Source organism: Ahaetulla prasina, chromosome 14 (genome assembly GCF_028640845.1).
Source record: "Ahaetulla prasina isolate Xishuangbanna chromosome 14, ASM2864084v1, whole genome shotgun sequence".
Classification (NCBI taxonomy): domain Eukaryota; kingdom Metazoa; phylum Chordata; class Lepidosauria; order Squamata; family Colubridae; genus Ahaetulla; species Ahaetulla prasina.
This window is the reverse complement of record NC_080552.1, coordinates 3556204-3578539: the sequence shown is the minus strand read 5'-3', so window position 1 is coordinate 3578539 and position 22336 is coordinate 3556204. Positions and strand designations below refer to the sequence as shown.

Genomic DNA, 22336 nt, shown 5'->3' with positions numbered 1-22336 from the left:
GCTGCACAAGAACCGTGGCTAATGGGCAGATGGTTGGTGGGTGACTCCACTCTTGCCAATTTCAACCAGGAGCGCATGCCTTGGTTCTAGAGTCTTGTGAGCTTTCCAGAGTGACTGTAGGAGGACCTCTCACTGCAGTGATGCGACCCTGGACGTGCGCTTCGTCCATTGGACAGTACGGCCTGTGTGCACAATGCCATTTGGATGAGAAATAAACTTCAACCTGTGCAGCTGTGTTCGTATAATAGTTACCCAATTTGGAGGATTAGGAGATTGAGACAAGAGTCACACGTGCTGGTTCATACAGTGCACAGCTATGGGTTGCGCAAGCAGCTTGTCTTGGGAGGTTCCTTGGGGCTTGGATCCTACTTTCAGTGCAGTTGGGCAAAAGAGCAAGAGATTTATTAGGTAACTCTGTTGCTTGAACCCAAACAAGTGGTGCAGTGGGGCCCATCTGAAGAAGCGCCCACATGACACCTTGGGGAGATGTGGATTGGACACTGAACCGGGTTCCTTGGGGAGGGAAGTGGGATTGCTTTCAATATCTTAATTTTCGCGCCTATTGCCTCAAAACAGGGGTCTGCAAATTTGGCTCTTTTAAGACTTGTGGACTTCAAGTCCCAGAGTTCCTCAGCCAGCAAAGCTCTGGGAGTTGAAGTCCACAAGTCTTAAAAGAGCCAAGTTTGCAGACTCCTGCCTCAGACCTTGCTTTTCATTGCATTCAGTTCATACTCAGTAAAAGTACCTTTCTCTATAAACATGGAGTTGCGGGTTTTCTTTCTTGGATTTTGAACGGAAGCACGCCTGGCATTAAGCAAGGACACCAACACCCAGAAGTCTTAACTCCCCCTTTGAGAAAGTGGAACTAGTGAAATCAAAACAAGGTGGGCAGGCTGACCCCCAAACATAGACAATTGGTTCACACTGAAAATTTGTAGAATCAGATGCCTGGAAGGGGCCAGAGGGATCCTCTCCAACATCGGGGGACCCATTTACAGCATCCATGAGCTGGCTGGCTGGCCGGCCACCCTCTTCTACAATGCTTAGAAATGAAGCTGCTAAGATGAAAAACTGCCACAGGCCCTGGATGTTATCTCTGCTACTCGGGTCCTATGAGCTTTCCTGATCAGTTTTTCTGGAGGGAGCCCAGAGGCCAATTAGGAAATAGTCCTGTTGAAGGTTGACTAACCTGCATGAACACAGGAATCACCTACTTCAGTGATGGCGAACTATGGCACATGTGCCGGAAATGGCACGCAGAGCCATCGCTCCAGGCATGCCAGCCGTTGCCCGTTGCTCTTTCAGGTGCCGGTGCGGATGTCTTCATGCACACACGGGCACCAGAAACTGGAAGACCAGGTGATTGGCGCACATGCGCACGCTGGAAACCGGAAGCTCTGCTTCCTGGAGTTCACATCCGTGCCGGGGAGCTGCTCTTCCGGTTTCCAACACTCCCCTACGCGTATGTGCTCCCTTTTCGGCACTTGGTTCACCAACACTGACCTCCTTTGTTAAATCAATCAAGACCGAGAAACAAAGAGTGTTGTTGTTTTGGAGATGTACGGATACAGAACTGTTAAAACTACTCTGGGGCATCCGTGCAGCCAACGGGCCTCTCCAGGTAAATCCGGAGGTGGCAAAGGCTGCAGGTTCTGCTAGAGAGAAAAATCAGAGACATCCAACACAACAAATAAGCAGCCCCCAAAGTCATGATTTATTAATATCTGGAGAAGCTTCATAATTTGAACACAACCCAAAATGTACATTTTACAATCACACACTATTTGTAAACAGTTAAAAAGCCACTGACAACTTTTGCATCTTCAGACACAACAGTTAGAATCAAGGCAATGAAATGAGAGCATCTTTCGGCACAGTTAAAAGGTTCTTTTTTTTTTTATCCTTGTTTAGCATTTCATTCTCCGACTAAACAAGCATCAGATAATAATACCATTTGTGGCAAAAAGGAAGATGAGTTTAACACTTTCACAAGAAAAGTATTTGCAGGAACTTTTAAACATTTAAAATTTATACAACAAAGTTCTGTAATTCCAAATCCTTGGTTACAGTCTGCATAGTTACTTCGGCTTTAAGGTTAAACATGAAACACAGTCACAAAGAGCAGGAAGAGCATCAATGGCACAAAGGGGGGTGGGAAGGGGGGAGCCGGGGGGGGGGGCTTTACGAAAAGAGGGAACTACAGTTTACCAGCCAAGCCCCCCCTTCCTCCCTTCCTCCCCTGCACTATTAAAAAGACAGCATCGGAAAGCACAGAATGTCAAACTCCAGCGAATCGAAGCAATTTTTGGCAGAAGTCATTTTACCGAGCAAGTAATAATCAGTGCTAAAAGTTATTTTTCCTATAAGAAACTAGGAGGAGGAGGAGTTCTACTGGGGACCTTCGTTTTCCTGAGAGCCAGGCTCTTGGATCGGGAGGGGGGGTAGAAAACAACGAATGGAACGTGGCCGCGCATGGCCCGAGATTCCCAGAGATCAAGAGGAAGCATCTTTATCATCCACATCTTTTGTTTTTTTTAAAAAATAGTTAAGTGATGGAAGAGTAAACATTTGTTTCTTAAAAAAAGAGAAAGAAAAAACTTCTGTAAACAAGGCAGTGCCCCAACAGGAGCCCCCCAAATAAAAGACAAAACCCAAACGCCTCTTGAAAGTGCAGGGCACCACCCAGGCGTGCAGCCGGGCGTGCAGCTTCGGGAGCTGCCGAGCTCCGTCCGTCTGTCCGATTCCACAGGAGCCGGCAGGTGCAACACGTTTTCGTCCATCATCCTGGCAGGGTCTTCTCCCCAGACTGTTTGGCACCACGGACGGCCACCAGGTGCCGAGTGGCCAGGCAGGCAGGCAGACCCACAGAGGCATCGGGGCTCGTCCCAACCCAAAGCGGGCACCCCCTTGCCCGCCCGCCACAAAACATTGCCTGGGGAGTTGGGGGCTGCCGCCGCTACCACTCAGACATGGTAGAGTAGGTAGGGAGAAGGACCAAGTCTGTGCAAAGCTTAAAAAGCTCAAACTCCAACATTTTCAGCAAGTTGCCAAAGGAAAAAAAAATCAAGGAAAACAAGAAAAATAAACTGATCTTATGTAGGAAACTGCTGAATTATGCAATGTACTACCTGGAAATGTAAATCTTTTCACTTTTCACATTATAATATTGGCCTGCATGATTCAAGTATTCAAACTGGTATGTTTTGGGCTAAAACAAAGAGGAAAAATGTGCACGACGTAACCATTTCCACAGTTGACCCCTAGAGGCTGCAGGTGGGGGTGGGGGGGAATCCAAATTTAGTGCTGCTTTGAGGTCAGTTTTTCCCGTTGAAACAAGGTTACATGGACTCCCCACCGGCCCCCAGGTGGTCAACAGAGAGAAACGCATTGAGCGGGGAGGGGCTGCCAAGGCCCCTGGTGTCGTTGCCGCCCAGGGAGCCCCAGAGGCTGGTGGAATAGTTGGGGCTGCCCCAAAGGGAGGTGCCATGGAGATCCCCACTGCTTGTTCCTGAAAGCCCAGGACCGCTCCAGGGAGGGGTCAGGTCACTGCGGTTGGAGAACGCGTGGGGGCTGTCCATGCTCCCCAGGCGGGTCTGGCTGGTGCCCAGAGATTGCCAGGCGGGGGTCGGGGTCAGAGACGGGCCTTGTGCAAAGAAGCGGCTAATCTCCTCTTCGCTGGCAAACTCAGCCAGAATTGTAGTGTTCCCGAGGACGCACCTGTTCACAAAGCCAGCAAGAGGCAGGTTAGATGGCAGCAGGCTTGCAAAGGACACACCCGCCACCCGAAACACATCTCCATTTGAGACTACCAGTCCCACCCTGTGATTGCATCTTTCTCCTCCTCTTCTTCTTCTAAGCCCCTCAAAAACAGCAATTACAACCATTTACCCACTGACTTTATACTACGGTAACTACTGTATGGTAATAAAAAAAGGAGGAGCCCTCCGGAGGAGAATCCAGCCAATTAAGTGACAAATAAAACCAGGCCTATTAAGAGTAGATTAATTAGAAAGAAAAGGCGGCCATGTCAGGTCCTTCACCGAAGGAAGGTCTGAGTTCCAAAGATCCTTCTGCCCAGTAATCCATGTGCCTCTCCCACAAGCCCTGCGGCCTCCCCTCTGTCCCTGTCCAAGCCTCGCATCCCGCCTGGCGGCTACTCACATGTGGAGGGACTTTTGTGCCTTCATCACCTCTTCTTTTGAGCTGTACCGGACTAAAGCGTTGCCATGCGGGAGGTTCAGGTGGAATGTGATCAGGGGCCCGTGCTGCATGCAGAGGGTCCGCAGGGTGGAGCCATCAATCTGGGCACAGAGCGAAGGGATGGCCTCATTGAGCAGCTGCCCCTCCTGGCCGGAAGGGGGAGGGGCTCGGATCCCCCAGCCCCCAAACACCTCCCCCCAAAGCATCACCCACCTGAGGTGTGAGGTTCTTCAGGACGAGACAGTTGGTGATTCTCCCTGAGCTGCTATTCTCATTCCAACTGGAACCTGGAAGAGAAAAAACACCTCCCACTAACTCCTTAACCCTTGAGAAAGCAGGGGATACGGGGAGACCCTGGGAGCTCAGCTCCTCTTCCCATTTCCATGAGCTTGCAACTCTCAGCAACCATCCCACACAGCATCTTCCCTACTTGGCTCAACAGCTGAAGGCTTCAAAAGATTCTCACATTTCAAAGATCCCTGACCTTGGCCGGAGGGGGGGGGGAACAATTTGCAAGGGGTAAGCACGCACTGAGTAGGCCTTCCCCCCCCCCCCCCGCAGTCTAGCTTAGGGGTCTTGTCAACATCTCCATGCAGGTGGGAAGCTCTCCGACAGGCAGCCAAGGGCCGATTGAGGAGGAGGGGCCTGGCAAGGGCTACCCCAGCCATGCCCTTGGCCCAGTGGGAAAAGTACTCTGAGTATAGACGTGCCTTGCCATCAGCCAGGCAGGGCAAGGGTGGAGCACGGAGATGGGACCCAGGCCCTTACCAGGGGTGTATCTGGCATCCGAGTGGCTCCAGCCACCCCCAAATCGCACAGAGTTGTCCCACATGGGCAGAGACATCTTCTGCCCGGTCAGTCCAGGGGGCGGCCGCGAGGGAGCCGTGATGGTCTTGGGTGGCAGAGGGACCTTCCATAGCTCATGGGCCAGAGAGGTGTTGTTAACGGAAGCAGGAGACCAAGTGGATTTGGAGTCGCTGTTTCTGGCTGGAAGGAGAAAACGGTCGTGAAACACCCACTGCCTTGGGGGCTGCAAGGCTCAGCAGGGAAGCGGGAGGAGGGGGCTGCAGGCCTCACCTGAAGAAGTGCTTTGTGCTGTACTGTTGAGGGAAACATTGTAGTTGGAGGCACGAATGGATGACCAGGCACTAGTTGAAGGCAGCGTGGTGTTCAGAGCTGAGGATGACCCTGGGGAGGAAAAGCGTGGCAGCCATTCAGGGCAAGGCAGGCAATGGGCCTGCGCAGAGCCCGTTCGGCTCGACTTCAGGGCTGCAGCTTTAAGAGGGGGCTGGCTCCCTCACAAACACAGGGGAGAGCCAGCGATGAAAGGAGGCTACCGAGCCACAGTTAGGCACCAAGGGAGCCCTTCTCCGACGCTGCCCAGCCTGCGGGAGATCAAGTCCCCTCGGGCTGGGAGGCACGGATTCTGAGCTGTGGATTCTGACCTGTTGGAGCCTTCTGGCCCATCCCCGGATAATGGCCAATATGGCCAAGCAGGCAAAGGGCAGGTGCTCATCCCTCCCGCTCATCTTCCCTGCATCTCCTTGCGCTTCCTTCCTGGGGAGGCTTGAAAACCCAGCTGGCAGGAGGTGGGGGGGGGGCGCGAGGTGTGTGTCTCTGCTGGGGCAGAACATCCTGAAAAGGCCTCCCCTCCCCCGACAGACCTACCGCTGTTCCTGTCCCTGAGGTGGTCAGCCTCCCGCACAGTGTTAATTGACAGGCTGTTTGTGACGCTGCCAGGAGTAACGTAAGGGTCAGTTTCCGGGTCGATGTTTGGATAACCTTTCCACGGCTCACCAGGGCGAAATTCTAGGATTTAAAGGAAGAAAAAGCCAGATGGTCAGGGCTGCTTCTCCCTGGGGGAGGAAGGAGGCTGCTCTCCCACCCTCTGCCCACCCCACCCCACCCCACCCAATGGCTGCTGACTCCTCAGAGACTCTGCAAGAGGGAAAGATTCCCCCCCCCAATGGCCTCATCCGTCTCTCACGGTTCATTTCTTTCTTTCCCAGCTCTAGGTCCGATGAAATAGTCCTCGACTTACAACAGTTCATTTAGTGACCACACGTTACGACATCATTGTGTTACGACAACAGTGACATGACCATTTTTCACACTTACGACTTTTGCAGCATCCCCATGATCACGTGACCAAAATCCCACAACTGGTTCCTATTTATGACGGTCGCAGTGTCCTGGGGTCACGTGATCCCCTTTTGCAACCTTCTGACAAGCAGACTCAATGGGGAAGTTAGGTTCACTTAACAACCGTGTGACTAACTGAACTTGGGTGATTCACTTAACAACTGTGGCAAGAAAAGTCATAAAATGGGGCCAAACTCAACAACTGTCTTGTGTAGCAATGACAAATTTGGCCGTACGTCAAGGACCAGCTGTAATTCAATTTCTTAATGGAAGGGTCAGGACAAATTCAATTTACTATTTTAGGAAGTAACAATATCACAAAATCCCACAACATTCCTTAACCTAGCCCAAACACAATGATCAGATACACTGGGATTTGTAACGTCACTTTTCCTTGGACACACCCGGCCTTCAAGAGCTTCCTGAGCAGCAGCTGGGCCTCCTGAGTCTTCCCCACCGCTAGTTTTGTTTCATGGCATCCACCTGGCCACTTCACCTGCCAGGGGAGGGGGAAGAGACTCTCTGGGGTGCTCCCTGTCTGCTCCTGGGGGCAAGATCCCCCCCTTAGCCCACAAGACAGATAGAAGGCCAGGTTGACACCTTCAACACAGGCAGAGTCTACCTGTGTAGGGACTCACCTGGTGGCCAGTTGACACTGCTTGAACCGTTTGGTGATTTGGCACGTGGCCAGCCGTCCCCCACAGATCCAGGTGGGCTGGCTGGAGAGTTACTACTGCTCATGAAGTCATACGGAACAAAGGACGACGTCTCCTCCATTCTAAAGCCACTGGAAATAGCACCTGGAAAGCAAGGGGGAGATCCAATCTTTTCCCAGAACATCGTCTTGAGAAGTTGGCAACTGACCTCACGTAGCCTTCTCGCTATGGCCGATTTCTAGCTCCCCATCAGCCTCAACCAGCAGCACCCCAGAGAAGGACAGACACAGTCCGACAAGACCCGGTTACTTATCTGTATCTGCTTTTATGTGGGTTGTGTATCCCTGCAAAGCTCCATCTGTGTCATCTTCCAAAAATTACTGCACCTACCCCCACTTTTTTGTGTGGCCACCCATCTCACAATTGTGCCTCTGGGCATGGATGGCCTGGCTGCGGGGGCCCTGAGATAAGCCGAAATAAAACCCTGCTATGGAGATGTTCTCTTCATGTATTTTCAAAACTGATAACACAACACAACACAACACAACACAAGAGCTCCCCCAGAGGCTTGTTCTACACATCCTGGCTTAAACTGACCATTTTTGCTGGCATTCTGATCCAGAGATGTGTTGGCGGAAATACTGTCCACAGTTGTCCACTTTCTCAGCCGGGACTGCGGCTCCTTAATACTGCCCATATCCATATTTACATTCAAGTTTGTGTTCATTCCTGCATTAAGAGAATTGATGAGACTCACAGCATCCCTCTTCCCTCCCTCGTAGCACAGAAGATCCAGCACAAGGGACTGGATGCCACTCGAGCTGCCCCAGACCGGAAAGCAAAGCAAAAGACAGGCACTCCCGCCCCAGGATTGCACCTGGGAAGAGGAGAAGTTGGTTGGTTGGTTTGGGGGGGGTGGGGGAAACGACACTTTTCCTAGAAAACCTGCCAAGTTTGCTTTTCTAAGATGAATTTCATCCTTAACTTCCCCCGAAAGCACTTATGCCTCTGTTGCCTAACAGAATTTTGCTCAGTCAAGAGTTTCTCCCTTTCTGCCCTGGCATCTTTCCTCTGACTGTCACAGAGGCAGAGCAGCAGATGGGACAGGAAAGCCAGGACTGAAGCTTGGAAGCAGAAAAAGCTTGGAAGAGAGGAGAATCAGCGGAGAACTTGCGAGTTCTGACATCTGGCCCTCTGTGCGCAGTGCTGGGCTTTAGAAGCCGAGGGTGTCTGCAGAAACGAGGATCGGTCCCCCACATTAAGGGTGGAATTTGGGTCCAATCCTAAGAATCTATCATTCCCCGTTCCAGCACCTACCAAGAGCTTAACTTTCACCCCACAGTGTCTGGTCACCAAACTGTAATTGTATAGAGAGTCCAAGGCCAGGGCCATTCTGGAGAAGCAGCAAAAAAGCCCTTAGATGCAAAGCCAGAAAATCAGCAAAATAAAAAAGCAACTTGGAGAATGAAGCAGGGTGCTTGTTCTTTTTTTCCTGTTTGCCTCCCCCCGCCCAAACCATGGCAGAGTTCTCCAACCTTTCTGGCTTTGTGGACCGGCGTCAGGGTGGGAGGGATGGTTCTGGGTGAGCGGCTAGCAAGAGTGCCTGCACAAATGGCTTTCACACCTGCCCGCCACTCACACAAATGGAACGAACCTGCACACGCCCGATTTTGCAGCCCGGTTGCCAACAGCTCATGGCCCACTATGGGCCGTGGCCAAGACCCCTGCCCTAGGGCTAAGAGATCACCAGCAGCCTCCATGCCTAGGCTAAGGCTAAACTCCATGGCCTTGCAGTTTCTGGGTTGGGGCCTTTAACCACTACACCCAAACGCCTTTCAACAGCTGTGTAATTTGTCGCTGTCTGGGATTGCAAGGAAGGAGCCCACTACCTTGGCAGGACTGTGTTGGGAGTCAAGTAGCCCCATCGTCTGCCTTGGACTAGTTAGAAAATATTCCATCCAAGCCCCCAGAAACCCAGTTAGCTGTTGCAGCAGCAGCTCTTTTCCCACAAGAACATCCAAGCAACTGAAGGTGAAATATATCTGGAAGATTCTTTAGAACAGGGGTCTCCAACCTTGACAACTTTAAGCCTGGCAGACTTCAACTCCCAGAATCCCAGGAATTCTGGGAGTTGAAGTCCGCCAAGCTTAAAGTTGTTAAGGTTGGAGACCCCTGCTTTAGAAGATCATTTCTTCACCGTGCTGACAGGTTTTGGATATTGGATTTTATGGACCTCAGAAAGCCTTTCACCAGCAGAATAATCTTGCAGCAGTCTCCAACCTTGGCAACTTTAAGACTTGTGGACTTCAACACCCAGAATACCTCAGCCAGCAAAGCTGGCTGAGGAATTCTGGGAGTTGAAGTCCAAAAGTCTTAAAGTTGTCAAGGTTGGAGAGCCCTGTTATAGAGCAAAGAAAGCCCTTAGCTGGGCGGCCAATGGTCAAACCCAGCGGCCGGAGACCAGAGATCTCAACCCATGGAGAAGACACTCACCTATAGGAAAGTTGCTGAATGCATTGATTTGAGAAGGTCCTTTCTGCAACTCTTGGTTAGCATGGGGAACAACGTTCTCCAGGAAAGATTTTATGGCGGTCTGATGGAACTGCTGTTGCGACGGAGGCACCTGCTGCTTCATGAGCAGACTTGGATCGAGCTGACAAGACGGTGGCATCATTTGTTGCTGCATATTAAAAGGGCGATTCTTCAAACACAAAGAGAGGACCAAGGGATGAATGGAGCTGTGATGCAGTCCACCAGTACCATGATAAGTACACTGCTAGCCCAGAATTATTAACTAGAGTTAAGTCAGCAAAATAGTTTCTTGTTCAGTCAGAAGATGACAGCTATGAATTCCAAACTATCTGGCGTCAACTCTAAATGGTGAACCATTTCGTAGATGCTGAACAAAATTATAGATCAGGGGTCTCCAACCTGGGCAACTTTCAGCCTGGCGGACTTCAACTCCCAGAATCCCCCAGCCAGCAAAGCTGGCTAGGGGATTCTGGGAGTTGAAGTCCGCCAGGCTGAAAGTTGCCCAGGTTGGAGAGCTCTGTTATAGATTGTCTTGCACATTCAATTTACTGTTAACATGAGTGCAGAATAACCCAATAACAGTTGGAAGGGACCTTGGAAGTCTTATAGTCCAACATCCCCTGCCCAAGCAGGAAACCCTATATCTGTGATGGTGAATCTATGGCACGCGTGCCACAGGTGGCATGTGGTGCCATATCTGTGGGCACACAAGCCATCACCCTAGATCAGCTGCACTGTGCATGTGCCAGCTGATTTTTGGGCCTTCTGGTCCCACGGGAAGTCGTGAAACAGGCCATTTCCAGCCTCCGGGTGGGGTGGGTAGGCTCCAAGAAAGCCTCTGGAGGCTGGGGAGGGTGAAAAAATGGGCCTACTGGACCCACCGTGCCATCGTGTACCAAAAGCGGGAGCTGGGGGGAGGGTGTCGCGTGTGCATGTGCGGGGGGCTGCATTCAAGTATGGGTGTGGGCACGTGAGCACACAACCCCCCTGCTCCCCCTGCTTTTGGCACGTGATAGCAAAAAAGTTAGCCATCACTGGTGCTCCATTCTCTTCACATCCAAAGCTTGGGAAGAATGAAAGGGGCAGAGCAGGATACGGATATTCTTCCATGGCGCGACATCCACAAAGCAAGATGCCTGGTTCCACGGTGAGGTGCCCATCGCAACCGGTCTCTGTGCCTCCAATTCAGCACTTGGCTAATGCATTCCCACCCAAAGGCCACCCAGACTTTTTAGGCAACCTCACTCAATGTCGGAGGATAAAATCTTTAAAAAAACACCCAGAGTGAAGCCTACCTGTTGCTGCTGCTGCTCCTGGCGGCCACTAGCAGGCGTGCTCCTCTGGCCCTGCATTTTCCTCTGCTGGGCCAGCAATCGCTAAGGCAGTAAACCAGGGTTGCAAAAGAGGTCAGAGGGAGGACATTTGCTCATTCAGGACACTAATCTCAGGGGGAGTAGGAGGGGGGGTGGGAGAGATTGTTGGACGTCCGCTCACCTGTAACTGGGAGAGTTGGTTCAACTGGGAGAGTTGGTTCAACATGGCTACTTGTTGTGGACCAAAGAGTGAACTGAGGCCCCCGGTGTTTGGTGCATACTTCAGCAATGATACTGGAACCTAAAGGACCGAAAGAGCAGGCCGTGAAGGAGCGGCCGTGGGGCAAAGCCCCCCAACCAGATCCCCAGGCTTTGAAGTTTTTCAATCACTTTAGAACAGAACATTTCAGAGCAAAGAGGACAACAGGAATGAACTTGTGGCAGGTGGGAATACAACTGCTGTTGTGCTGCGGCAGATCTGTGTTTTTTGCTTTGACTTTTGACTCTTCTCCATATATGGATTTTGAAGAATCGCCCAAATGCCTATCTAGTCTCTCCTTAAATGCATCTAATCCAAGGCCCAGGATTTAGCCATCGCGACCTGCAATTGGCTCCACTGCTGAATTGCTCTTGCTGTTGGGGGGGGGCTTTTCTATCAAGAAGAATCTGCCTTCTGGGAGCTGAAATTTATTAGTCTGCCACCTGCGCTCTAGGATGGGAGACAACAGACGCCACATTCTTCTGGAGGACATCTTTTTAGGTGCTTGAAAAGTTCTACAGGTGCCCCTCAATCTACGACCATCGAAAGTCAATGGGGAAGCTCACAGAGAAGGCTGCAAGTCGCTTCCTGACCCACACCCTCTCCCCAGCCCCCCTCCACTTGCTCCAACCACTCAGCTCCCTCATTCCTTCACCCACTGCCCAGCTGACCTGGTTGTGGGACGCTGGTAAGAGGTTGCCTTAATGAACGTGGGATTGAGTTAGCAATGGCAACTGGGATGTTGCTGCTGCTAAGCAATGTGATTTCCCTTTCAACCATATTATTTAACAACAGAAATTCCGTTTCAATGGCTGACTTAAGTTGAAGACTATCTATATCTTAACACTAACTCCTCTGCTCTTTCTTTGTGAGTTCTCCTTCTTAATCCAATGATCCCCTCCATTGCCTTCCCCTGATCCAGTTTATCTGAATCCCTTTAACAATGATACTCGCCAGAGCGGGACACGCTACCCGAGGAAGGATCTAATCAATACACCATGAAATGGAAAGATTCATTTCTATGACTAGCAAACCACACGTGTGTTGATGCAGCCTAAAACTGCACTTGCCTTTTCAGTAGCCATATAAATCTGCTAACTCAAATTCAGCTTGCGGTCAACTAATATTCCATGGTATTTTTTCACAAATACTGTTGATCACCGAAGAAGGTATTCTTTATCCTACACCTGTTCATTTTATTTCTTTTAGTTATAAAAAATTCTGCCTCTCCCTGTTAAAGTTGAGTTTTTCTCAGTCCCCTTATCAAACCTTCTGAGACTTTTAAATGTTGTTTCCATCTTCTAAGGTCTTAGATCAGGGGTGTCAAACTGAAGGCCCAGGGGCCGGATCCAGCCCGCAGGGTACTCTGATCCGGCCCATGGGGCCACCCTGGAAACAGTGAAGGACCGGCCTGCATGCTTCTGCCAGTGAAAACAGACTCCCGAGCTCCGTTTTCAGCTGTCACGGCCTCCTGTAACCTTCTGCTAGTGAAAATGGAGCTTGGGAGGGCTGCGCAGAGGGTTGTAGGAGGCCGTGGCAGCTGAAAACTGAGCTCGGGAGCCTGTTTTCACTGGCACAGCACTCGGGCCACCATAGGCACCCCCTCTCTGACATGAATGACGTTGAGCTGGCCACACCCACCCTGCCCCCCCGCCCCCTTCAGCTCAAATACAACCCTGATGCAGCCTTCAATCAAATCAAGTTTGACACCCCTGCCTTAGATGCTTCAACCTTGCTTTATCTAAAATTTGTAAGCATTCCCATCGTCCACCCAGGTCATTACCAGCAAAGCACCCAGAACCCAACTTGACAGCGCTCAATAGATCCCATAATCTCTGACCATGATTTTGGAACCAGCTACATGTCCATTTAATTGTCATGCCTGCCAACCTACAGATAATTACCTTGCTAATGCAGGGTACCTTGACAAACGCTTGGCTGAAACCAAGCATTGCCCCATCAGCCTGCCTTATGCAGAGGAAAAGGAGACACCGCCCCCCCCCCTTTCATTTCCCCTCCAAACTGCCGTCGCCTCATCCTTGCATCTGGCCACAAGCCCTCAAGTGGAGCCTCACCTGAGGGGAGAGTAATGGAGGAGGCACTTGAGCGCGGGGATTGGACTGGGAGGAGTGAAGAGGAGGCTGTGCTGGAGATGGCTGCATCGTCCGGGCTTGTGCTGTGAGATTTCCAAAAGGACTGGGATTGCCGTTCTATAGAGGGACAGATGACAGGTGAGCCGCTGCCCCTCCACCTGAGACAGGTAGGGGCATAAACATTCCCCTCCCAGACCTGCTCTGCCTGCAGGGGATGCCTACCTGGGATGCCTGCAGAGGTTGCCCAACACACACACCCCGTGCTACTCACAAACACGCAGCCTAAAGGTGCTTGGCTTCTCGAGCGGAAGGCTCCTTCTCAACAAGTGAACTGGCAAGCAGAGGCCTTCATTCCCTGGGCCAATTATCATCTCAGACTTCCACACAAAGCCCTACGCACTGCGACATCATGACCAAGCCTGTCTGACCGGGCCTTTCCCGCTGCCCAGCTTCCCCTGTCCTCACCCAGGAATAATGGTACCAATTTAGGCAAGAAAACCATCAGTTGAAATGAGCATCTTCAGACAGATCAGAACCATGATTTTCAGATTTCCCAACAACGCTGGTTGGTCTCTGCTCCTTTCAAACCATGGTTTTGGCAACTGCAAGGAACGGCCAAGCCCCAAACAGAGACGTCCATCTGTCCCGTCCCGTCTGTCTGTCTCTTTCTCTTTCTCTTCCTTTCTTCAAACCTCCCTCTTGAAAAGGGTAAATTTCACATCCTTTCCCTGAACTTTTCAAAGGAGCTGCAATCAGGAGTACAATCAGGTCCCAAATTAACATAAAAGCAGGCGCAAAACAGAAGCCTGGCTGGCTGGGGCTTGCCCAATCTGGAAGTAGCTGAGCAAGTGGAGACCCAAAGATTGAAGGAAGCGAGGGATGAAAAGTAAAGGCCAACAAGGGGAAGACAAATCCAAGACTGAGAAAGGGATGGAAGACAAAGAATGAAAGGAAGAAGGAATTCTCTAAGCACATCAGGAATCTTGCCCAGAAGAGGGAGGGAGGGAGCACAGGGGTACAAAGCTGGGGAGAGTTGCTTAAGGAGCTAAAAAAAAAAAAAAAGACAATCCTCTTTTCTTCAGGGGGGGCCTTCCCTAGCAGGTCCAAGTCTGGAGAGGCGCCCTCCCCTCCCAGGGCCTGGGGGCTCTGTGCCTCCTACATGCTTGCTCAGAGAGGCCAAGGGCTGGGAGTTCCACAGATCAGGGATTCGGCTTAGAGGACAGGGGGACCTCCCCATAAGCCTCGCTGGACATCCTGGGAAAAGGAGGCTCCCAGCCTTACCTGTCTAACAGAATTCAAGCTTTGCACGTTCAGGCCCGCGAGGGAGCCGAGGACGTGGTTAGGTAGTGCACTGTTGGAAGGGGGAAACTTCCCGTTCTGACTGGGCATGAACTGCATGTTTGGGGAATCGTCTGCTACCAGGCCATCCTGGAGAAGCACAAGCCGAGCAGCAGCAGGACGGAAGAGGCCGGTGGCCGCAGGAACAGATGCAGAAAACAGGAGAGAGGTTAGTGTCACCACAGGGCCAAGCCAGGCAGTTCTCTGAGCAGACATCAAGGAGCAAAGCAAACAAAGTCCAAATTTCCCCTCCATGCCAGCCCTTCCTGAAAGGAGGAGGAGGATGGACCTGGGAGCTGCTGACGATCCAGGCCCTAATCACTCTCGTGGGCATTTCGGGCCAGATGGACCAAGGTGCAAAGCTGCCCAGGGGCTCTGCTTCACATGGAAAAATCTCACTCTACTCGTCTTCCAAGACACACACGCAAACACACACACACACTCCCTCCTTCTGCTGAACTGCAGCCTACTTGGAAGAACCTGCCGTTTTTGGTTTGGATTTTGGAATGAGATACAGGTAGTCCTTGATTTACTGTACGACCACAATTGTAGCCCAGAATTTTTATGTTGCTAAATGAGAAATTGGTTAAGTCAGCTTTGCCCCATTTGATGATTTTTCTTGCCACATTTCTTAAGTGAATCACTGCAGTTGTTAAAATTAGTAACAGAGGTCGCTAAGTGAATCTGGTTTCCCCATTGGCTGCTTGTCAGAAGGTCACAAAAGGGGAACACATGACCTTGGGACACTGCAACCGTCGTAAATGGGAGTCAGTTGTCAAACATCCAAATATAAATCACGTGACCATGGGGATGCTGCAACGGTCGTGTGAAGAACGGTGATGTCACTTTTTTCAGTGCCATTGTAACTTTGAATGGCCACTAAGTGAACCGTTGTAGATCGAGGACTGCCTGTACATTCTGCCTATTGTGCACAGCCCTAGCAGGCTCCTCCCTGAACCAACAGTGAAAGCAGCAATGAGGTCAGGAGCTTGAAAGACAAGAGGCAAGCGAAAAATCCTCCTCTCCAGCAGAATGGCCCCTCCTCTTCAGCAGCCCACCTGGAGGGTCCTCATGGAAGGAGGGGCCGGAGGTCCCAGGCAACCATGGGGTCCCCCTCCCCACCCACCCCTTTGTCTTCTTTCTCCCAAAAAGTCTCACCTTATCGAAATAAGGACTTCTGTCCATGGAAGACTCTTTGGAAATCTGGGGACGGGAGCCAGGACTTTTCCCAATCACCCGGCTGCCATCGCCAACATTCAGGTTATGCTTCTCCAGCTCCATCCGCTTGTCAGGCAAGATTCCTGGAGGAAGATGAGGAGGATGAGAAGGAAAAGGGGCTTCAAAACGCTCTCAGGCACCAATACTGACATCCAAGGCTTTCTGGAATTCCACACAGAGCAGAAAACAAAAGGAGGAGAGGGAAGCACTTCCAGTTCAAAGGTGTTTGGCTCCTCCCGCCCCTTTAGGCGATGGGTGGTCACAAGGTCACTAAGGTGCAGAGGTGGGCATTGTTTAGATCTGAAGTGGGCAAGGCTGCCCTGCTCTCCAAGTTCAGAAGTTATCACCCCTTCCTGAGCCCAACAGCCCCTTGCAAGGAACTGCCAGCCAGCCCAGCAACAGCCTCCTCCCCAATTCTGGTTGTCTCTGGATCGGAATCCTGCACACGCTACAATTTACTGCAGGGCAACTCAGGTCATTTGGGGATTTTAATTTTCATTCTAATCCGATGTTTGTCTTACCTCCGGATAGCTCTATCTTATTGCTCTGCATCATTTCTTCCGGCAGGTCTCTCTGAAGGAAAGAATGAAAATCGCTTAATCAAGACGGTGTCTGCATGCAGCTTTCCCCTTTCTTCCCTGGGTCTTGAAGGAAAGCAGCCGGTGACTCAAAGGGCAATGGAGGGTTGATTCAGGGGCAGTGCACTCATTCAAGCGTTCTGTTTTCCGGCTGTACTTACAGGGAATCCCAGGTTGGCAAACTGCTTCACAAAGGGATTTATCCACATTTCGTCTTGCTTATTTCCACTTTTCATTGTTCCCTAAAAACAAAACAAAAGCCCAGCATCAAATACTAAAGCTACTGACATGGTTATGAGAGCAGAACGTGTCTGTGCAAAACACATGACTGTGGTTTAAGCTTCAAACGACTCTTCCAGCTCAGCCCAAGGAAAAGGGAAGGTTACACATCCCAAAAAAAGACAGTCTTGTGGCTTTATTTGTCCTTCCCTTCTTGCCACCTCGGGGAGTTGGGAGACCTAGAGGGACACCAGGGCAGCCAAAGGGCCAACCTGACTCCACTCTCATCTCTTCTCCAAGGTCTGGGCAGAAAGACCAGTTCATCCCCAGCAGCCAAAGGCGACCCCTCTCTTCATCCTGATCTGTCAAGGCAAAAGGTGATCAATTACGGGGCCAACCCGAAGCTTAGCATCGTGGCTGAACAGCAAGGCAAAATTTGGGTGCAAGAGGTACAAGGTCACCAGCTGACCCAGGGAATTCAATCAGAACCTCAGGTACCTTCTTGACAAAGAGACACCAGCTGGCAGGGAACTGTCTCCAGGTAGAGAAAGCAGGCTTAGGCTCTCTCACGGTCTCTCATTATCTGTTTTCTTATCACAGTGCAAAATCATCTATTTCTCTCAGATGAAGAAAGATCCTCTCACTCCCGCAACAGCTTTTCTTGCCCATAAGCATGACCTCCTTCCTCTTGGCATATTTACCTTAGAAGGCATCTTTTTTGAGCACGGGGGCCAGTGCAAAGGCGCACCAGCATCTTGCACCGAGTTGCTGTTCCACACGCCTATCTCCACATCCTCTTCTTCCTCCCAGCTGGCTGGATGATTCCCTGTCAAAGGCATATCTCCCCCACACCAGCCATCGGGAACTTGCATAGACTTAGGTCCTGGCGGAGATAAAATCAGCCCACTCTTAAGTTTATCAACCTACTCAGATTAGGCTGCTCTGTCCCATGAACCACCTGGAGACCTCGCCCAGTGTCACCAATGGAGGAACTGCTCACGCCCAGTGCCAACTCACAGGGCCTGTGGCTTGTATCATCATCATATTCTTCTTTTAACAAACCCATAATCCCTTGCGGGTTGGAGTCTGGGCAACTGAATGTAGCTGAGTGTTTACTGGCCAGATGCCCTTCCTGTTGCCAATGAGGAGTTTTGTACAGCAGATACATTCTCACTGTCGGAATAGCTCAGGCTGTAAGGAGCCTGTTATTAGAACACAATAGCCTGCAATTACTGCAGGTTCAAGCCCGGCCCAAGGTTGACTCAGCCTTCCATCCTTTATAAGGTAGGTAAAATGAGGACCCAGATTGTTGGGGGGGCAATAAGTTGACTTTGTAAATATACAAATAGAATGAGACTATTGCCTTATACACTGTAAGCCGCCCTGAGTCTTCGGAGAAGGGCGGGATATAAATGTAAATTAAAAAAAAAAAAAAACTGTCCCCAGAGAGAAATATCTGCCTCTACCTAGGACAGCCTCCTGATTGCGAGGTGAGAGCTCCAGCTCTGGGCCACCACACCACCCACGGCCTGTGGCTTGTATGAGCAGAGCCTATTCTGCTTTACTGTCAGTCCCACAAATCCGCCTAGAGGCTCCCAAGCTCCATTTCTCTCCCCAAACCTGCATACCTGCTTTATTAGATGACTGTTGACTGCCAGAAGCATTTCCCCAGCCCCTGGCATCAGTGACTTCACTGACAGGCTCTCCCCAACTCGGACCAGTGTCCACAGGTTTACCCCAGGCTGATGTGCCATTATCTACTGTAGCAGGTGCAGCAGCAGGTTCTCCCCAACCTTTCAAAACAAATCCAACTTATTAGCAAGGCCAGGTCTTAAAGCACAGCTGAGGTATTTGAAAGAGAAAGAGAGAGAGAGAGAGAGAGAGAGGGAGGGAAGGAGGGAGGGAGGGAGGGAGGAGCAATGCAAAGCAAATTAAAAGTTCACAGTGTTTTAGCCTATTTTTTTACAATGAGATCAGGTCAATTCTGATAAGAAAGGAAAATGTACATGATATTCTTATTTTCAGTAACAAAGGACTCTGACAAATGCAGACAAGAGTCAACTCTTTTCCCTGCTTGCTTGGCCTTGAAGACCAACCAATGATTAAACTTATCCATCTCCCTTTTGCAAAAAAAAATCCAAGAATTTTGTGGAAAAAAAGACCTCCTGTCAAGTTCTTCCTGTTTCGACTCTCTGGACTAGAAGATTTCAAGTCTTAAATTTGTGACATTATTTTGTGTTCTCAGGGCATTAAGGGGGAAGCGTACTTTAATACAAATAGGAAATCAGCGGGATATATTCTCCGCCTGATTTGTAAAAATAATAAAAGATGGGTTACAAACAAATCCTCCCACACTGACCCTTGGAGAACTGACCGAATGCTTTTGTTTTCTTCCTCTTGGGCTGCTAACAATGCCTGAAGTCGGGCAAGACTTAGTGCCCATTGGGCCCTTCCTCTGCCCAGGGGCCCAAATGGCTGACCTGGCCCACTCTGGGATGGGGTCTATCACTTGGGGGTGATAAAAGATGCCCCGGGAAACTCAGGTTGCCCACCCTGCATTACGGGGGCCTCAAAACTACCCTGAGAGCAGCCCCTCCTGCCATCCAACTCTCGGGCAACCTACCAGCTGCTTAGGAAGGAGAGACCAGGAGCTGCCAAAGACTTACCGGAGCTACTGCTGGCCCCGCTCTCCGTGCTGGCTGCGGAACCCGAGGGCAACCCCGGCTGATGCGTCTGCACGTCTGGTCGCCCCACGGGGTTCGGGGTGTTCTTGTTCCACATGTTCACATTTTTGTAGTTGTATTTGCTCGGGTCGCCCCACGCGGAGGTTCCGTCGTCAATCTCAATTTTACGACGAATGGACTCCGGGGAGGGCTCCTCCCACCCGGTGGGCTCTTCTTCTTTGACCGGGGCTGGCATGGGTCTCCCCAGCCACCCCATACCTGACTGTTTGTTTGCGGCGGCAGCAGCTGACGCTGATGGGGCCCCCCAGCCCCCGACCTCCTGCTGCTTGCTCCAGTCTGGGGACCCAGAGGGCTTGGAAGGCTCCCCCCAGCTCTGGGAGCGATTTGGCTTGGGGGATTCCCCCCACACGGGGCTTGGATTTGGCTTGGCGGTCTCCTCCCACCCTGAAGCGCTGCATGGCTTGGTGCTGCCGCCGTTCCCCCCAGCCCAGCGCCCAGAGTTTGATCTAGCAGGCTCTTTCCAGCAGGAGGTGGACCGGTCGCTGTCACTGCTGCCAGAACTCGACTTCTTCAACTCGCCCCAATGATTGTTCCTCACATTCTCCCCCCAGCCGTCGCCAGCCGGAACAGCCCATCCGGGGCTCGCTTTGGGCCCTTCTCCTCCCCATCCCTGCTTGAGCTTCTCTGTGTCATTCCAGGTCAGTGATGGAGCGCGGACCTCTTGGCCCGTCACCCACGACTGGCCGCTCTTGGCCATGGCGGGGGCTGCGCCCTCTTCCCAACCTCCTTGGCTGCTGGGGCCTCTGGAGTCTCCCCACCTGTTTGCAGACTTAGGCTCACCCCAGCCTGTCCCAGGGGAAGGACTGGGCCCATGGAGATGGGGCCTCTCCACAGCCCCCCCTGAACTGCAGGCTTGGGCCACACAACCCCCCCAGGCTTCTGTTCCATTGTCAGCTTTCTTTTCGCCCTTTGGGGTCACCTCTGTATCCCAGGCTGTGTTTTGTTTTATTGGGGTCTGCCCCCAACCAGAATTGGAAAGGACACGTGGATCCAGGTCTGTTCTATTCACTATACTCTGAAGCAGCGCTTGCTGGTCTACTTTCCTCCTTTCATGGCTTGTCCCTTCTGTGGAGGACCGCTCCTCGGGGACCTCGAGATTGCCATCGCTGGCTCCAGAACTGGCCTTGGTCCACCCACCGTTCTGCTCCAGGGCCTGGGGCGCTGCGCAGCATTGGGGCTCGGCCTTCTCCCCCTCGGCAGATTTCCATTCATTGGTAAACATCTTCCCATTCCCACTGTTGGCTTCAGAGGAATGGCTGCTTGGGAGTTTGTTCCATTCTCCGTCTGCTAAGTTGGCATTCTGGGCTGAGCCTCTCCGGCCTCCTCCATGGCCCATTCCACTTCTAGGCCCCCAGGCGCCATTCTGGCTATTGCTCACGCCTGCCACCTCCCACGTCCCTGTCCGCTGATCCTCACTTATTTCCACGGTTGAGCTGCTTGTCCTACTCAGCCCGGGCTGCATTGGCGTTGCATTCACAGTGTCATTGTTAGCTTGGCTATTTGAGTCAGAACGGTTCTCTAGGGAGTAACCGGGGCCGTAGGTACCCCACCTAGTACCAGGAGCCCCACCATTTTTTGTGTCACCATTGCTCAGGTGCGAAATGGAAGTGCCGTTTGTTACTGGGGAGGCCGGGGGCTGAGGCCGATTGCTTTTGGTGCTCCTGCCCCAGGTCCCAGGCCCTGCGTTACTAACCAGTTCAGTCGTCTGCATTGAACCAGCTGGGTTTGGTAAACTAGAGGTCATAAAGTTAGTAGTGTTCTTATTTGGTCCATTCACTTCGTGGTTCGGGTTCTGAGGCTGCCCACTTCGTGAAAGTTTCCTTGTACCGTGGAGTTGGGAATCACAGTTTTCCTGGAGGCTGCCCCAGGAGCTGGCAAGGCTAGAGTTCACACACTGATTGTTCACCCTCTGCGCGGCACCTGTGCCGCAGCTACCACTTCCTCGGGACCCTTTCAGGGCAGGCCCGCTGCTCTCCAAGACTGGCCAGGCCCCACTGTGGCCGTTGGAGGTCAAAGTGCTGGGATTCAATTCTTCATTGGATGAACTGGGGGCGCCCCAAGCATTCACTCTACTGTGGCTACTTTCAGGGATACCGTTTGAAGCATCTGCTGGAAGGGGACAGGGGCTCATCAGGGCGCCCAGAGACGCCCCCCACGACCCGCTAATGCTTCCGCCGCTCACATTATTGCTGTTGCTACTGCTGACGAGCTTGGCCTGATTGCCATGTCCAATGCCATTTTGCAGGTGGCTGACGTCACTGCTCGGGCCCCGCGAGGCCATAATAATGTTCCTCTCTGACCCGGAACTCGAGGCAGAATCAGCGTCCATACATTCTAAAACCAGCTCCAAGTCACTGCCGGTGGTCAGGGGCCATGCCTCCTTCTCTGAGCCGTCTACAACAGTTTTATCCCAGTTTGTGCTGGAGTCACTACTGGAAAAGATCCTTTCCCAGTGAGCATTCTCATAATGGGATCCAAGTGTGCTGTGGTTCAGATCTAAGAAAAGTAGAACGCATTACTAAAAAACACTGTGCCAAAAAAAAAAATGTCGAGAGAAAATAATTTTTCTGGATCAGCGTCCCAGAAAATGAAAAAAAACAAAACAAAACCCCAACCAATGTCTGCTCTATTCTGAACAAATCAAGCAAAGACAATTAACGGGAGTCGAGGGCCAATACAACTGAAACCTCTTGGGAAAGTGTGCTTCTCACCCTCTTGCCTTCAAGGGCCGGTTTAGCTCACGCTGGTAAAGCCTGTTATTAAGAACACAGTAGCCTGCAATTACTGCAGGTTCGAGCCCGGCCCAAGGTTGACTCAGCCTTCCATCCTTTATAAGGTAGGTAAAATGAGGACCCAGATTGTTGGGGGGGCAATAAGTTGACTTTGTAAAAATATACAAATAGAATGAGACTATTGCCTTATACACTGTAAGCCGCCCTGAGTCTTCGGAGAAGGGCGGGGTATAAATGTAAACAAAAACAAAAAAACAAAAACTCATCCCAGCATCTGCAACGTCTACTAGGACTTTTGTGGTCTTACCTTCC

At 51.4% G+C, this 22336-nt stretch overlaps 1 protein-coding gene across 6 annotated transcripts in view; it reads right to left on the bottom strand.

Moving 5' to 3' along the window:
• Positions 1–1691: 1691 nt before the first annotated feature.
• Positions 1692–22336, bottom strand: part of TNRC6A (trinucleotide repeat containing adaptor 6A) — a 61035-nt gene continuing 40390 nt past the window's right edge. For 4 of the 6 annotated variants that reach the window (XM_058156887.1, XM_058156883.1, XM_058156889.1 and 1 more), the window contains 19 exons: positions 19215–21788; positions 18177–18341; positions 17250–17431; positions 16491–16571; positions 16273–16324; positions 15692–15834; positions 14477–14623; positions 13178–13312; positions 11025–11144; positions 10826–10906; positions 9492–9699; positions 7596–7727; positions 6981–7142; positions 5869–6009; positions 5278–5388; positions 4969–5187; positions 4414–4487; positions 4162–4301; positions 1692–3717 (listed from right to left, as the gene is read on the bottom strand). In XM_058156887.1, the coding sequence (XP_058012870.1) occupies positions 3339–3717; positions 4162–4301; positions 4414–4487; positions 4969–5187; positions 5278–5388; positions 5869–6009; positions 6981–7142; positions 7596–7727; positions 9492–9699; positions 10826–10906; positions 11025–11144; positions 13178–13312; positions 14477–14623; positions 15692–15834; positions 16273–16324; positions 16491–16571; positions 17250–17431; positions 18177–18341; positions 19215–21788 (5246 nt within the window). In that variant the 3' untranslated portion in view covers positions 1692–3338. The remainder of the gene's footprint in view (positions 3718–4161; positions 4302–4413; positions 4488–4968; positions 5188–5277; positions 5389–5868; positions 6010–6980; positions 7143–7595; positions 7728–9491; positions 9700–10825; positions 10907–11024; positions 11145–13177; positions 13313–14476; positions 14624–15691; positions 15835–16272; positions 16325–16490; positions 16572–17249; positions 17432–18176; positions 18342–19214; positions 21789–22336) is intronic. The other 2 variants (XM_058156885.1, XM_058156886.1) reach the window with 2 other exon arrangements.